At 43.6% G+C, this 16362-nt stretch overlaps 1 protein-coding gene across 1 annotated transcript in view; it reads left to right on the top strand.

The window, feature by feature from the left end:
- The window catches only part of SLC39A6 (solute carrier family 39 member 6), a 47749-nt gene extending 36833 nt beyond the window's left edge, over nucleotides 1-10916 (top strand). The window contains exons 8-9 of the mRNA XM_069730572.1: nucleotides 9420-9610; nucleotides 10156-10916. Of these exons, the coding sequence (XP_069586673.1) occupies nucleotides 9420-9610; nucleotides 10156-10308 (344 nt within the window). The 3' untranslated portion in view covers nucleotides 10309-10916. The remainder of the gene's footprint in view (nucleotides 1-9419; nucleotides 9611-10155) is intronic.
- Nucleotides 10917-16362: the final 5446 nt, after the last annotated feature.

Raw genomic sequence — 16362 nt, 5'->3', positions numbered from 1 at the left:
AAAGAATACCCCTTTGATCCATTATGCTTATCTACAAAATGCCTAGATAGGGGGTGTCCTTTGTGGCCTTTCTGAATATTTTTCAGATGTTCCTTAATTCGGGTCATCAGGCAGCGTTTAGTTCGCCCCACATACAATTTATTACAGGGGCACCAATTTGTATAAATTACCCCTGTTGAAAAACAAGTGATGTTCTCCTTGATGGTAAATTCCTTGCTGCCCCATGTATCCATAAATGTAGACTGCTGTTCTTTTTTAAAACTCGTATTTATGCAGCAAAAACACGTACCACATGGTACAAAGCCTATATTCGATTGTGAAGGTGTTATTGGCCGTTTCGCTCCCTTGCCTAATGCCAACTTGGTGGTGGGAGCCAACATGAGACCCAAAGATTGGGCTTTTCTATATACAAACCGTGGGCGGGCAGGCAAAAATTCCCCCACCAGTTTGTCATTCCGTAGACTGCCCAATGTTTCTCAATAATTCTTTTGAAACGAGAATGCCCCATGTGGCACTGTGATATAAAACTGTATTCGACCTATTTGGTCTCTAATGTTGACTAGCTCCAAAGTAGTTGACTCAATGGGATGTGTTATGCTGTGCTATCAGGCAACACAGTGTGCAGTAATCAGCGCACATACAGTGATATGGCAATAACCCAAAAACAATAGAACAAGCTCTGAGACGTGGAATCTCTGCAGACTGCAATACCTAAACCTATCCTCACACAACTAAAAGCAGCAGTGGATTGCGCCTAACACTACCTATGCAACTCGGCACTGCCTGAGGAGCTGACTAGCCTGAAGATAGAAATACAAGCCTGACTTGCCTCAGAGAAATACCCCAAAGGAATAGGCAGCCCCCCACATATAATGACTGTTAGCAAGATGAAAAGACAAAACGTAGGAATGAAATAGATTCAGCAAAGTGAGGCCCGATATTCTAGACAGAGCGAGGATAGCAAAGAGAACTATGCAGTCTACAAAAAACCCTAAAGCAGAACCACGCAAAGGGGGGCAAAAAGACCCACCGTGCCGAACTAACGGCACGGCGGTGCACCCTTTGCGTCTCAGAGCTTCCAGCAAAAGAGAATAGCACAGCTGGACAGAAAAAACGGAAACAAAAACAAAGTAACACTTATCTAGCAGAGCAGCAGGCCACAGGAAAGATGCAGTAGCTCAGATCCAACACTGGAACATTGACAAGGAGCAAGGAAGACAGACTCAGGTGGAGTTAAATAGCAAGGCAGCCAACGAGCTCACCAAAACACCTGAGGGAGGAAGCCCAGAGGCTGCAATACCACTTGTGACCACAGGAGTGAATTCAGCCACAGAATTCACAACAGGGATGTATTAGCTCACTCCTTGGTATGAGTGCCATTTCACATTTTGCTTTTTCCAATACGGTTGGTGGATAGCCCTTCTCAAGGAACTGTTGAGTCAGAATCTCCGACTCTTTATGGAAATCAACCTCTTTTGTACAATTACGTTTTCTACGGGTAAACTGGCTCTTAGGGATATTAGTAAGCCACACCGGGAGGTGGCAGCTTGTGATATGGATGAAGTTATTTACATCCACCTCTTTGCGGTAACATTTAGTAAATAATTGGTTACCCTCCACAAAGACGTTGAGTTCCAAGAAGTTGACATCCGTATTACTAGTTGTGGGAGTAAATTCCAGGCCGTACTCATTCTCATTTAGGTTAGATATAAACATGTTCAGACCATCTTGAGTGCCCTCCCAGACGAACAGGATGTCGTCAATAAATCTACGCCAAAAAAAAATCAGACCCTCCCAGAGTTGACCCATTGGGTATATTTTTGACTCCTCCCATTTAGCTACATATAAGTTCGCGTAGCTTGGGGCAAAACGCATCCCCATAGCTGTACCCCACTTCTGAAGAAAGAATTGATCTTCATATCGAAAATAGTTATGGTGTAAAATGAATCGGATACAGTCCTGAATAAACAAGGTTTGGGTTCGTGTGTAAATGCCCAGTTGTTCAAGGTAATAACCCGGCCACCTCGCATCCCTTTTCCTGATTGATCACCGTGTATAGGGACTTATGGTAATATCTAAAGTTCCTAGAATATAGTTGGATTTCCACCTCACTGTTTCTAGGACCTGTAGTACATGGCCTGTGTCCTTCAAGTACGCCGGTATTAGAGGCATACATTTCTGCAGATGGATGTCAACATATCTGGAAAGATTAGAGGTAAGGCTATTGATCCCAGAGACAATTGGTCTCCCGGGGGGACATGTTGGGTTCTTATGTAGTTTAGGGATGTGATAAAAAACCGCTATGCTTGGAGTGCGATTCATCACAAAATCAAACTCCTTACTTAGGATACCCATGGATTTCCCTTTAGCGCATAGAATATCCAATTTTTTGACAAAGGATGTAGTTGGGTCAGTGCTCAATTTTTTGTAGGTGACCTCATCGCTAAGAAGTCTAATAGACTCCTCCCGATACATGGATCTTTTCAATACCACTATACCCCCACCCTTGTCTGCTGGCCGTATTATGATGTCATTATTATCCTTCAGGGCTCTTATAGCGGCTCTTTCACGTACAGTTAGATTATGGGATATATTATTCTGACGTTTTCTCCCCCCCATTTTCCTGATATCCGCCGTGACCAGAGCATCAAATGTGCGGAAGGCATTGGAAAACTCCTGCACAGGGGTAAATTTGGAAGGATTGGACAGTGATGTATGAAGATATACAGACCCCGTTGAACTCCCGTTTACAGTATTCATGTTTTCCTTTTTTTAAAAATATTTTTTCAGCGCCAAATTCCGTAGATATTTTTTCACAGAGATATACAAGTTAAACGGGTTTACTGTAACCGTGGGGGAGAACTTGAGCCCCTTTTGCAGTAAAGATATCTCACTGCTTGGTAACTGATGATCACTCAAATTGTATATCTTTTGTTCGTTTTCCCCCTCCTGGCTATCTATGTTATTTTGGGGGCGTTTCCCCCCCCTCCTATCTCTTTTGGTTTTGTAGACCTTACCCTGAAAAAATCCCGATTGATGGAAGGACGGGATGGGGGTATCTTCGATCCTCTAAAGTTGCCCCCAGGTGGTCCGACGTGAGAGGGATTCTTAGCTGATCCCGCCTTCTTGTTGTTATTAATGTTACTGCCTTTTATTAGTGGAAGGCGGGGACCGCCATAATAGTTCTTACCCGTTTTCTTATTATTAACGTCCCGCCCCTGATAAACCCCCTCACCGGGATCACTGACTAGATGGAACCCCATCTTCGTTATTCTCGATATGCACTGAGTGGAGAAAACCTGTTAGATGTACTGACTGGCCGTAGGGATAGTCCACTGGGCCCTGCCTGCCCACGGTTTGTATATAGAAAAGCCCAATCTTTGGGTCTCATGTTGACTCCCACCACCAAGTTGGCCTTAGGCAAGGGAGCGAAACGGCCAATAACACCTTCACAATCGAATATAGGCTTTGTACCATGTGGTACGTGTTTTTGCTGCATAAATACGAGTTTTAAAAAAGAACAGCAGTCTACATTTATGGATACATGGGGCAGCAAGGAATTTACCATCAAGGAGAACATCACTTGTTTTTCAACAGGGGTAATTTATACAAATCGGTGCCCCTGTAATAAATTGTATGTGGGGCGAACTAAACGCTGCCTGATGACCCGAATTAAGGAACATCTGAAAAATATTCAGAAAGGCCACAAAGGACACCCCCTATCTAGGCATTTTGTAGATAAGCATAATGGATCAATCAAAGGGGTATTCTTTACTGGTATTGCGAAGGTACATCAAAACCCAAGAGGAGGGGATTTTATCAGCAAGATGTCTAGGGTGGAAACACAGTGGATTTTCACCCTGGATAGCTTGGCCCCAGGTGGTTTGAACCAGGAATTGGAACGATTTGCTTTCCAGTAATAGCATTTTTTACGGGCTATATAACCACACACACAGGTACACCATAGTGTAGATAATTATTGTTTAATACATTAGGCTTGAGGCCCTTATTGGGACCTCTGCTGTATTTCCCATGTTGCTAGGGTGGTGCAACAGAAATGTGTCTCCAGCGGCGACAGTAATAGTACAGCGGTGGCACACCTTGCTAATAATTTTTTATGAGTTTTTTTAAATATGCACAGTTGCGATGCATTTTTTATAGTTTTTAATATTCCTAAGGGAACAGTCCCTAGCTGATGGTTTTGGTAATTTGGCTGGGGAAAAAATTGTCTATATTTATATTGTCTTATATATATGTATTTTTTATGTATTTCTTGGGATCGCCAATTGGGGAAGGCGAGTATTCCCTTTTAGGCTAGTTTTAGGTTGGTTTTTAAGTGCACAGTTTCTAATGGTGCATTTTTTGTAGTATGTAGTTAATGAAGATTGTTTAAAGTTTTATAATTTTGTAGTTGGTATGACGTATGTAGTGTTGTATGTTGAGAAGTTTAACACAATTTTGTGGCTCGCGAAGTGGCAATAAAAGACACATGATTCCCGTTTTGGGCGAGTATTTTCATGTTTGTGTCTTTATATATTTTTCTCCATGTGTACCCACACATTCTTCTCTTCTGTCCTTGATCCGTTTTCAAATTCAGTTCGGTTCATGTATATATATTTGATCAGGAATAACCATTAGAAGATAATGCTGAATACCGGTTGTGTAATCCGGGGTTAATTGGATGGGTGGGACATGGAGGTGGCTGTATATATCATAGTGGGATAAGGGATTGCGGTGACCTTGATGAAGAAGAGCTTAGTCTCTTTGAAATGCGTTGGTTGTACCGCCCTCTTTCCCCTTTCTCGGACGCTACGGCGATCTGTACTGTCAGTGATGTCACTAATAGGAGGGGCCTACCAGCCATCTTCTTTTTTAGTACTCCTCGTGGTTTCAGGAAAGCGCTACCGGCCGGGGCGGTCCTGGTTCCACAGTACGCTCCTCCATCCGGCACAGTTTGTGCATCACTCCATCGCATACCGCTGACACGGCCGGCATCTCCGATACTTACAGCCCACTACCAGCATACTTCAGCATCTTTCACACAGGTAAGCTGATTAATTTCAGCTATTCCTTTGGTGACACTATTGCAGGGTAGGGTGTGGACAGAGTACTGAAGTAACGTAAAACACTACCATACGTTGTTGTTCTGCTTGAAGCACTGTATTGTTGGACTGTCCCGGTATCGCTGTGTTTTACGTTGTTTTCTAGTCTCCTACAGCGCGGTGTCTATTTTATTTGGATTTAATTATATATATATATATGCTGGTGGGCACTACCCGACTTGATACCTGCAGCGTAGGAGTTGTGTAGTAGGGTGAGCGCCAGTGTCCATTGTTGTTTTAAGATTTGTACTAATGCATAGTCAAATACAACGCGTGTGTCGGTACGTCCTCAGCTAGGATGCAGAGTTTTGTTTTTTTCCTTCAAATTATTGTGGTTATACGTTGTATATATTCTTAGAAGAATCCGTTCAAAATTGATGAAGGACGTATTCAGTGATTAATTATTAATTGATATATGCCCAAACCCCATAACCTCCCTATACAACAACACTGAAGGGGGGCTTAATTGTCTCCTCTCCAAATCGCACCTCACCACCTGTGTGCTCGACAGTCGGATAGCACCCGAGCGTGCTCTGAGAACGCCTTACCTGAGAACGTTCGCTCATCACTAATCCTAATCTTCTCTCCAGCATCATTCAGATCGTGTATCTACAGGTCCTTCTCAAAAAATTAGCATATAGTGTTAAATTTCATTATTTACCATAATGTAATGATTACAATTAAACTTTCATATATTATAGATTCATTATCCACCAACTGAAATTTGTCAGGTCTTTTATTGTTTTAATACTGATGATTTTGGCATACAACTCCTGATAACCCAAAAAACCTGTCTCAATAAATTAGCATATCAAGAAAAGGTTCTCTAAACGACCTATTACCCTAATCTTCTGAATCAACTAATTAACTCTAAACACATGCAAAAGATACCTGAGGCTTTTATAAACTCCCTGCCTGGTTCATTACTCAAAACCCCCATCATGGGTAAGACTAGCGACCTGACAGATGTCAAGAAGGCCATCATTGACACTCTCAAGCAAGAGGGTAAGACCCAGAAAGAAATTTCTCAACAAATAGGCTGTTCCCAGAGTGCTGTATCAAGGCACCTCAATGGTAAGTCTGTTGGAAGGAAACAATGTGGCAGAAAACGCTGTACAACGAGAAGAGGAGACCGGACCCTGAGGAAGATTGTGGAGAAGGACCGATTCCAGACCTTGGGGAACCTGAGGAAGCAGTGGACTGAGTCTGGTGTGGAAACATCCAGAGCCACCGTGCACTGGCGTGTGCAGGAAATGGGCTACAGGTGCCGCATTCCCCAGGTAAAGCCACTTTTGAGCTACAGAGAAGCAGCACTGGACTGTTGCTAAGTGGTCCCAAGTACTTTTTTCTGATGAAAGCAAATTTTGCATGTCATTCGGAAATCAAGGTGCCAGAGTCTGGAGGAAGACTGGGGAGAAGGAAATGCCAAAATGCCTGAAGTCCAGTGTCAAGTACCCACAGTCAGTGATGGTGTGGGGTGCCATGTCAGCTGCTGGTGTTGGTCCACTGTGTTTCATCAAGGGCAGGGTCAATGCAGCTAGCTATCAGGAGATTTTGGAGCACTTCATGCTTCCATCGGCTGAAATGCTTTATGGAGATGAAGATTTCATTTTTCAGCACGACCTGGCACCTGCTCACAGTGCCAAAACCACTGGTAAATGGTTTACTGACCATGGTATTACTGTGCTCAATTGGCCTGCCAACTCTCCTGACCTGAACTCCATAGAGAATCTGTGGGATATTGTGAAGAGAAAGTTGAGAGACGCAAGACCCAACACTCTGTATGAGCTTAAAGGCCCCTTCACATTTAGCGACGCTGCAGCGATACCGACAACGATCCGGATCGCTGCAGCGTCGCTGTTTGGTCGCTGGAGAGCTGTCACACAGACCGCTCTCCAGCGACCAACGATGCCGGTAACCAGGGTAAACATCGGGTAACTAAGCGCAGGGCCGCGCTTAGTAACCCGATGTTTACCCTGGTTACCATGCTAAAAGTAAAAAAAAACAAACACTAGATACTTACCTACAGCCGTCTGTCCTCCAGCGCGGCGCTCTGCTTCTCTGCTCTCCTCCTGTACTGTCTGGGAGCCGGAAAGCAGAGCGGTGACGTCACCGCTCTGCTTTCCGGCTCACAGCCAGTACAGGAGGAGAGCAGAGCGCAGCGCTGGAGGACAGACAGCTGTAGGTAAGTATGTACTGTTTGTTTTTTTTTTTACTTTTAGCATGGTAACCAGGGTAAACATCGGGTTACTAAGCGCGGCCCTGCGCTTAGTTACCCGATGTTTACCCTGGTTACCAGTGAAGACATCGCTGGATCGGTGTCACACACGCCGATCCAGCGATGTCAGCAGGAGTCCAGCGACGAAATAAAGTTCTGGACTTTGTTCAGCGACCAACGATCTCCCAGCAGGGGCCTGATCGTTGGTCACTGTCACACATAACGATTTCATTAACGATATCGTTGCTACGTCACAAATAGCAACGATATCGTTAACAATATCGTTATGTGTGAAGGTACCTTAAGGCCGCTATTGAAGCATCCTGGGCCTCCATAACATCTCAGCAGTGTCACAGGCTGATTGCCTCCATGCCACGCCGCATTGAAGCAGTCATTTCTGCCAAAGGATTCCCGACCAAGTATTGAGTGCATAACTGAACATTATTATTTGTTGGTTTTTTTGTTTGTTGTTAAAAAACACTTTTATTTGATTGGATGGGTGAAATATGCTAATTTATTGAGACAGGTTTTTTGGGTTATCAGGAGTTGTATGCCAAAATCATCAGTATTGAAACAATAAAAGACCTGACAAATTTCAGTTGGTGGATAATGAATCTATAATATATGAAAGTTTAATTGTAATCATTACATTATGGTAAATAATGAAATTTAACACTATATGCTAATTTTTTGAGAAGGACCTGTATAGAAGAGGGGGTTCGGCGGTCAGTGAAATTGACTGTCTCCCGTCTTTGCCTTCTCTAGGGCTGTATACATAGCGCTAAACAAGCCCTGTTTATTTAGTAACAGGAAGTGCTGACGGCCCCTCCTCCCTCCGCATCAGTGGTCATGTGATCACTGTGTATAGGGAGAGAGCAGGGGCTGCTGGGATACAGACCACCTAGACAGAAGGCTGCATTTCCTCTGTAACTGTGGCTAGTATACCAGCCCCAGTTACAAGGAAAATCAGATAAACGTACTTTAAATATTGAAATCCCCCCTCTCTTCCCCAGAGGTTTTTTTTATGACCTCAAGGGGCACAATGTTGAAAATAAATGAAAAACAATAATTAGTAAATAAAAATGGCACTGTCAATCCAAATTGCGGTTACTAGCCCTGTGCTGTTTAAATGAATAAAAAATTTGAAAAAACAAAGTATAAAAATAATTGTTACAGAACGGGAAACCTATTTTTAATTGTACTTTAGTAGTCCTTTTGCAGTCATAAAAATTAAAAAGTTGGGAAAAACAAGACACTTGTCTCCTATTATTTTCCCACCGATGTCAACAAAAAAACAGAGAGAATATGTATTATGAAAAAATACACAAAAACAAAAAAATGATTTGAGTATCTGAATGAGAAAAGTTTTTTTTTTTCTTCTTTCTATTCTTTATATCACAAGTGCCTGGTCAGGAACGGTGGGTAAATGGCTCAGTCTTGAACCTGGTTAAACACAACCTGTCACGTTGAACATGTAGTCTGGTCAGAGAGCAGCAGGAGGGGGAGCAGATGTTTTCTGAGCAGATAAAGCTATTCCTAGATTTTATTTTGCTTAAATCCTTGCACTGTCTGGGTTTAGGGATCCAGCTCCGTCATTGGTCATTCTCTCTGTATGGCGGAGGGCTGTCCTTCCTTCTGGACTCCTAAGCCCAAAACAAGCCATTGCTTCAAGTGCTGAAAATACAAGTTCTCCTGAATCTTTTCCCACCCCAGTATCTGTGATCCCCCTGCAGCTCCTGCTCCACAGCATGTCTGCCTCCTCCAGATCAGACTGCTTTTTCGGTGAGAGAGCTTCTCTTTAAAGGGCAGTGTATTTTAAGCAGAATTTTTCTTCTTACAATGGGGTTAGATAGTTACTGTTACATGATCTCCAGCCTGGCTAATCTTCTGTAGATTTGCAGGACAGGAATGCCAATGCAACCCTTCCCATTAAGACTCCCACTGTTGACCTCTGTGATGTATAATTGTTTCAATTTCACGACTGGTTTTTCTGGTGTTGGGAAAATGTCTGGAATTCAGATTTAAGATTTATGTTATGAGTTGACTTTTTTTTGGCTCAAATATCTTTTTTTTTTTTTTTTTTTTCCCCCTTCTCCTAGGTGATTTTGCAATCCTGCTGAATGCTGGTATGACTGTGAGGCAGGCAGTGATGTACAACGTGCTGTCTGCCATCATGGCGTACCTGGGCATGATCGCTGGTGTTCTTATATGCCACTATGCCGGAAATGTTTCCGTGTGGATCTTTGCTCTGACAGCGGGTTTATTCATGTATGTCGCTTTTGTTGACATGGTAAGTAGCAAGGAGAATGAAGTAGACTGTATCTGTGTCTGCGTTAATGTTTGGAAAAGGCCCGCCAATAGCATTGATTAACCTGAACCTAGTGCACAAATTAACTTTTATGCTTGTATGTAATGTTTATTTTAGCTTGTTCAATGAATGATTAAATGACACACTTGATTCACAGTTTGCTGAAAAAGGGTAATAACATTACTCATTGGCACTTTTCACAGCGGCCTACCAGAGGATTCTCCTGTTTCCCTGTTGGCCAGTCTGAGCCTGGTGTCATCTGACAACACCATGCTTACATGGGCTCTAAATGAGATCGTTATTTTAAAAATGAATGATTCCTGCCATGGCATAAAGTATACTGAGTTTAGCAGTGACATCACTTGTGCGCTATGTACAAACAGGATCTCGTTGTGGATTGTCTCATCCGGCTTCTCTCCTGTTGAGTAGTAAAGGTGAAACTATTTTCACGTGACCTCGAGTATACAAATCGCACATGTGCGGTCACCCAGACAAACTGATCGGCTGTTTCCCATTTTTTTTTTCAGGTACCAGAGATGCTGCACAATGATGCAAGTGATCACGGCTGCAGTCGCTGGGGGTATTTTCTGTTACAGAACGCAGGAATCATTTTAGGATTTCTAATCCTGCTGGCCATTTCTTTGCTAGAACATAAGAATTCCTTCGCAGTGAACCTATAACATTAGGTTACCAAGGTCCTATTGTCCCCATGCTGTAGACTAACTTCCGGATTTCGGTTTATTTAATGTTCCTTTTTCTGCAGCCTGCGTGTATATTTTATACTAATTGTACGAAATCATCAGCACTTAGTGATGTCAGCAGTGGTGCAGTGCGACTTCGAGCTGCCTTAAAACAATGGACACTTGTGCCAAACTTTGTTTTCTTTTCCATATTTTAATGTATATCATTTCTCTGCTAGTCTTATTTATAGATGTTCGTGTTCTTTGTGTGTTTCCTTTTCAAAAGGCAGATGCTGAAGCCAAATAATTATTTTTTTTTGTAGACATGACAACCCCCCACAATCCTTTCTGCATAATGTCCTGCATAGTGCACCCCTATGATTTTCTGTTACACACTAAAGACTTAGATGTTCTTTAACACCAGAAATGCTGTCATTGGGCAGTAAAAACTTATCTAAGAGCAGCATTACCTAGGGACAAAGACCCTTGTTCTAAGGCCATATTCACACATCTGTGTCACTGTACCGCTATGCCACAACTTACTGACTGGCCACAGGCCTTCTGACCCGATCTTGACAGCCTCTTATATGCCGGATATCCAAGGAGAAGAAGGAAAATGCGGCACTCACCCAGGTAGATTGCGAATCAAAGTCCTTTATTCATCGTAAGGTAACAATGGACATAGTAAGGAGAGGCGGCTGGGAGAGATCAGCGGTGCGGGGAGAGGGAACAGGACCACGGCCGTTCCGCGCTTGTGCGCTTCCACGGGTCCAGGTGCACAATTAAAATCGTCATATCCTTTATAGGGAACTAGACAGCTTGATGTGAACAGGTGTGAGATTAAAAAACCACATTGGTTTGTGTGCGAGAAACAAGATTAACAAGCACAAATACAAATCGGCATTATAAGTCACATACTACGAGGGAGCCCGCACAATTATTATTACAACAATATTACTACAAAAATGTTACAAAAATATTACAAAAATATTGTCATGTCCAGTTTATCATTGATATAAAATTCTATTACAACGCGAGGCACGTTGGATCATGGAGACCAATGCGCAAGGGCCCATTGGTCTCAATGATAAACTGGACATGACAATATTTTTGTAACATTTTTGTTATATATTTTTGTAGTAATATTGTTGTAATAATAATTGTGCGGGCTCCCTCGTATTATGTGACTTATAATGCCGATTTGTATTTGTTCTTGTTAATCTTGTTTCTCGCACACAAACCAATGTGGTTTTTTAATCTCACACCTGTTCACATCAAGCTGTCTAGTTCCCTATAAAGGATATGACGATTTTAATTGTGCACCTGGACCCGTGGAAGCGCACAAGCGCGAAACGGCCGTAGTCCTGTTCCTTCTCCCCGCACTGCTGATCTCTCCCAGCCGCCTCTCCTTACTATGTCCATTGTTGCGTTACGATGAATAAAGGACTTTGATTCGCAATCTACCTGGGTGAGTGCCGCATTTTCCTTCTTCTCCTTGGATATTTGTTCACTGCTTTTCATGCTGAGCACCACCCGAACATTGCAGATTATATACGCGCTATAGGAGTCTTGCAGTGGAATCCTCAGGCTGCGGCTACACCGCCTGCTGCGATAACACCTAGTGCTGTTCATATTTTGTGCTTTTTGATTCTTGTATGCCGGAGACTGTTGATTTTTGGTTAGGGTCATTCTCAGCCAGTCCTTGAATCATAGACCGTGACATGGGTTTGTGACTGCAGTGTAACACTGAGCTTCTTGCTGTAGTTTTGATAAAATACGGTTGATGTGCTGTATCCCTGCTAGTCCTTTCACTATGTAATCTTTGAAATTCATGTTCTCTGGCTATCCTCGCATCCCACCACTGAGTGACTGTTTTCTGCCTACACTGTGCATAGGAAGAAAAAACTGCCTATCACTGGTGAGTGTGGTTAGACAGAACTCTTCCCTGAGAGAACTAGCAGAGCTGCAGCAGATTAAGTGATTTTATTATAACACAACAAGAAGCCCAGTAGGTGACACATTGCTGGAACTCGGACCTCTGCCCCTCATTCTATGCTGCCCTCAGATTGGGAAGCATAAACCTGATGACAGATTTCGATTCAATCTTTGCAGGACATATAATGTTGTAAATTTGAGTTGGTGCATGGGTTAATGCAGTATGATAATGTGGTACTGTTAGTGTTGTGTTTTTTTTTTTTCCCCAGCGCTGGAGTCGTGCTTCTAATTGAAGGTCCCCGACCCCAATCTTGAGGATTGCTCACCCTGGCATATAATATGGAGGAGTGCAATGTGAGAAAAAAAATCGCAGCATGCTGCGATTGGCAGCATATCTCACGTGGAGTGCACCTATTCAAGTCTATGGGTGCTTGCAAAACATCACACTGCACTCTGATGACATCTGAGTGCAGTACGATATACCATGAGACAGGTAATGGAGAGATTATTCCCTTCTCTTCACCTGTGATCCGATTCTTGCATGCAAGAGGATTGGATCACAGTAAATGACACTCGGCTCTCGCTCACAGCAGAGCTTGAGTCAAGTGTCATTAGCATATCGCATCGGAAGCTATCCTGTGTGACCCCGGCCTTATATTTATCAGTGAAATCTTGCGAGCACAATTTGTAACGTCACAAGCTCTCATTGCAAGTCTAGGAGAGCGAGAATGAGGTTCTCATAGACTTGCATTGAAGAGTGATCTCAGACTCGCCCAGCAAACACTGGAGTGATCCGGAAGGTCACAAACTGCTTGGAGACCAATGGAAGGTAAAGACTGTGGTGGGGTAAGTACAAGACTTGGGTCAGGGTCCTTAGATTAGAAGCACCATTCCAGAGTTGCAGTAAAAAGGAAAATAAAAATCTGGAGTGGTGCTTTAACCATTTGCCAGATACACATTTTATGTGCAGTTGTGAATTTTCATTTATGCAAACCAAAGGAATGAAGTACATATGAGGTCAGCAGCAGAGGACTAAAAGTAATCTGAAGTGATTGTCCACCTATTAAGGGCCTGTCTTTTTTGTGTGCAGTTTGCCTTATTTGAGTCTGTAACTTGTCTCTTTGTACTTATCTTTGCTGATTTATGACCATAGACCTCACCAAAGTTGAATGTGCTGGGAAAAGAAGAGCCTGGGAAAGCCAAATTGTGCTAAGTTTTGAGTTTTGTTTTTTTAAACCCAATTGCTAAAAAATATTTTTAGCCCCAAATACTCAATTAAGTAAAAATAAGAGGGGGGGGCAACCTTTTTAAAGCACTTATCCATCTAAAACCATGCAATTGTCAAATAGCTGTTGGATTAGGATAGATGACACTGTCATGGACACCTTATCATAAAGGAAAGATGGCAGTCTTCCAGTTATGCTGTATCATCTGTGCGTCATGGTCAGAGCACGGACTGGCCGCGGGTTGCCTTACGACATCTTGACATATATACTGTAAGTTGTGGCAAGGAGACCCTTGAACAGTCTGTGCTTCACGGTTCATGCTCGGACCATGACACATGGATATATGAATTCACACATGAAGTTTTTGCTGGTAAAACACACAAATATGAAAGAGTAGAATGTTCGTCATGACTTCATGTATTTTTTATTTTTTCCCTTGGTGTGGTACAGAATTCCCCTATCTTTCTTGGTATATAGTCCACCAGTTGCCTTAAAGGCGTTGTCCACTTTCTGGAAGGTGTTCCCAAAATGCTGTAAAACACAGCAGATACTTGCCCTCCCTGGGTTCAGCTCCAATTCTCCACCGCTGCAGCCAAAATTGAGACCGAAGCAGCGGTGTTGTAATAGATGGTTGGCTCAGTGATTGGCTACACAGGCGTGATGCGTGCAGTTGGACGTGACTGGAGAAGTGGCGGACAGCGGTCAGTGATTGGCTACATAGCTATGATGCGTGCAGTCGATGGGATGTGACCGCAGAAATGGCGGATAGCGGTCAGTGATTGGCTACATAGCTATGATTCGTGCAGTCGATGGGATGTGACCGCAGAAGTGGCGGATAGCGGTCAGTGATTGGCTACATAGCTATGATTTGTGCAGTTGATGGGATGTGACCGAAGAAGTGGCGGATAGCAGTCAGTGATTGGCTACATAGCTATGATGCGTGTAGTCGATGGGATGTGACCGCAGAAGTGGCGGATAGCGGTCAGTGATTGGCTACATAGCTATGATTTGTGCAGTCGATGGGATGTGACCGCAGAAGTGGCGGATAGCGGTCAGTGATTGGCTACATAGCTATGATTTGTGCAGTCGATGGGATGTGACCGCAGAAGTGGCGGATAGCGGTCAGTGATTGGCTACATAGCTATGATTCGTGCAGTCGATGGGATGTGACCGCAGAAGTGGCGGATAGCGGTCAGTGATTGGCTACATAGCTATGATTCGTGCAGTCGATGGGATGTGACCGCAGAAGTGGCGGATAGCGGTCAGTGATTGGCTACATAGCTATGATTTGTGCAGTTGATGGGATGTGACCGAAGAAGTGGCGGATAGCGGTCAGTGATTGGCTACATAGCTATGATGCGTGCAGTCAATGGGATGTGACCGGAGAAGTGGCGGATAGCCGTCAGTGATTGGCTACATAGCTATGATGCGTGTAGTCGATGGGATGTGACCGGAGAAGTGGCAGATAGCTGTTGCTGGACCCTGAAGGTATTTACAACTTTTGGGGTCCATTTTCCTGATTGAAGACAAGCCCTTTAATTATTTGGTTGTGTCTGTCATAGTACAGTTCTGATTCTCCAGAACATTCCATGTGGTCTGAAGTCTTTAGAAGTGATTCACTACCGTATAAAGTATAGGACTGATGGACCAACAAGACAAGAAGTATGCAGGGTTAGAAATAAAAATATTCCAACCATCACCATGAATGACCTGCATCCAACACATCTGTTTCCTGGGACTTCAGAGATAACCACAGGGAAGGAGGGGGTTAAAGTTACTGAGGGCACATTTTGGCTTTCAATTAACACCAGGCATCTGTTAATATTGATGCTGTTAACCATTTGCATTCTGGACCAGGCACTGAAGATGTAAATTTAACAAAATTTTCATGCGTTTTTTTTTTTCTTCTATAAATGTGGATGTTATTGTTCCTCTGTTACATGTGAGTATGTATTGTCAATATCTTTTGTAGTTCCATGAAATAATTTTCTGTTCCGGGCCTAAAGAGATGTGTAGAATTCACTTCTGGTGTAAACATTCCTGAATATTCCATTGCATGTGCCTCTCATGGGCCGCTTCTAGTTTTGCAGTTAAATTTTATTCACCTGAATGGGAATGAGCTTTAAAGGGAATCTGTGATCAGGTTTTTGGCAACTAATTTGAAACGGCATAAGGCCATTCTCACACGTCAGTGTCTCCGGTACGTGAGGTGACAGTTTCCTCACGTACCAGAGACACTGACACACGTAGACACATAAAAATCAATGCATCTTTTCAGATGTCATTGATTTTTTTGTGGACCGTGTCTCCGTGCGCCAAACACGGAGACATGTCAGTGTTCGTGGGAGCGCACGGATTACACGGACCCATTAAAGTCAATGGGTCCGTGTAAAACACGTACCGCACACGGACATTGTCCGTGTGCAGTCCGTGTGGCGTGCAGGAGACAGCGCTGTCCCCCCCACTGGTGCTGAAGCCGCGATTCATATGTTCCTTGCAGCAGCGTTTGCTGCAGGGAACATATGAATATTAATGTTTAAAATGCAGATCCAGACCCCCCCCCCCCCCTGCTGTGATTAAAATACTCACCTAGCTTCCGGATTCCTCGCCGCAGCGTCCTCTCCTGGCCGCAGCGTCTCCTGTATGCGGTCACGTTGGGCCACCGATTACAGTAATGAATATGCAGCTCCGTCTCCCAAAGGGGCGGAGCCACATAGTCAGTACTGTAAATGAGCGGCCCCACGTGACCGCATACAGGAGACGCTGCGGGCAGGAGAGGACGCTGCGACGAGTCTGGATCTGCATTTTAAACATTAATATTCATATGTTCCCTGCAGCAAACGCTGCTGCAAGGAACATATGAATCGCAGCTTCAGCACCAGATGCTGGTACG

The sequence above is a fragment of the Ranitomeya imitator genome, chromosome 6 (genome assembly GCF_032444005.1).
Source record: "Ranitomeya imitator isolate aRanImi1 chromosome 6, aRanImi1.pri, whole genome shotgun sequence".
NCBI classification, from domain to species: domain Eukaryota; kingdom Metazoa; phylum Chordata; class Amphibia; order Anura; family Dendrobatidae; genus Ranitomeya; species Ranitomeya imitator.
The sequence above is the reverse complement of the archived record's forward strand: the minus strand, read 5'-3'. Positions and strand labels throughout refer to the sequence as shown.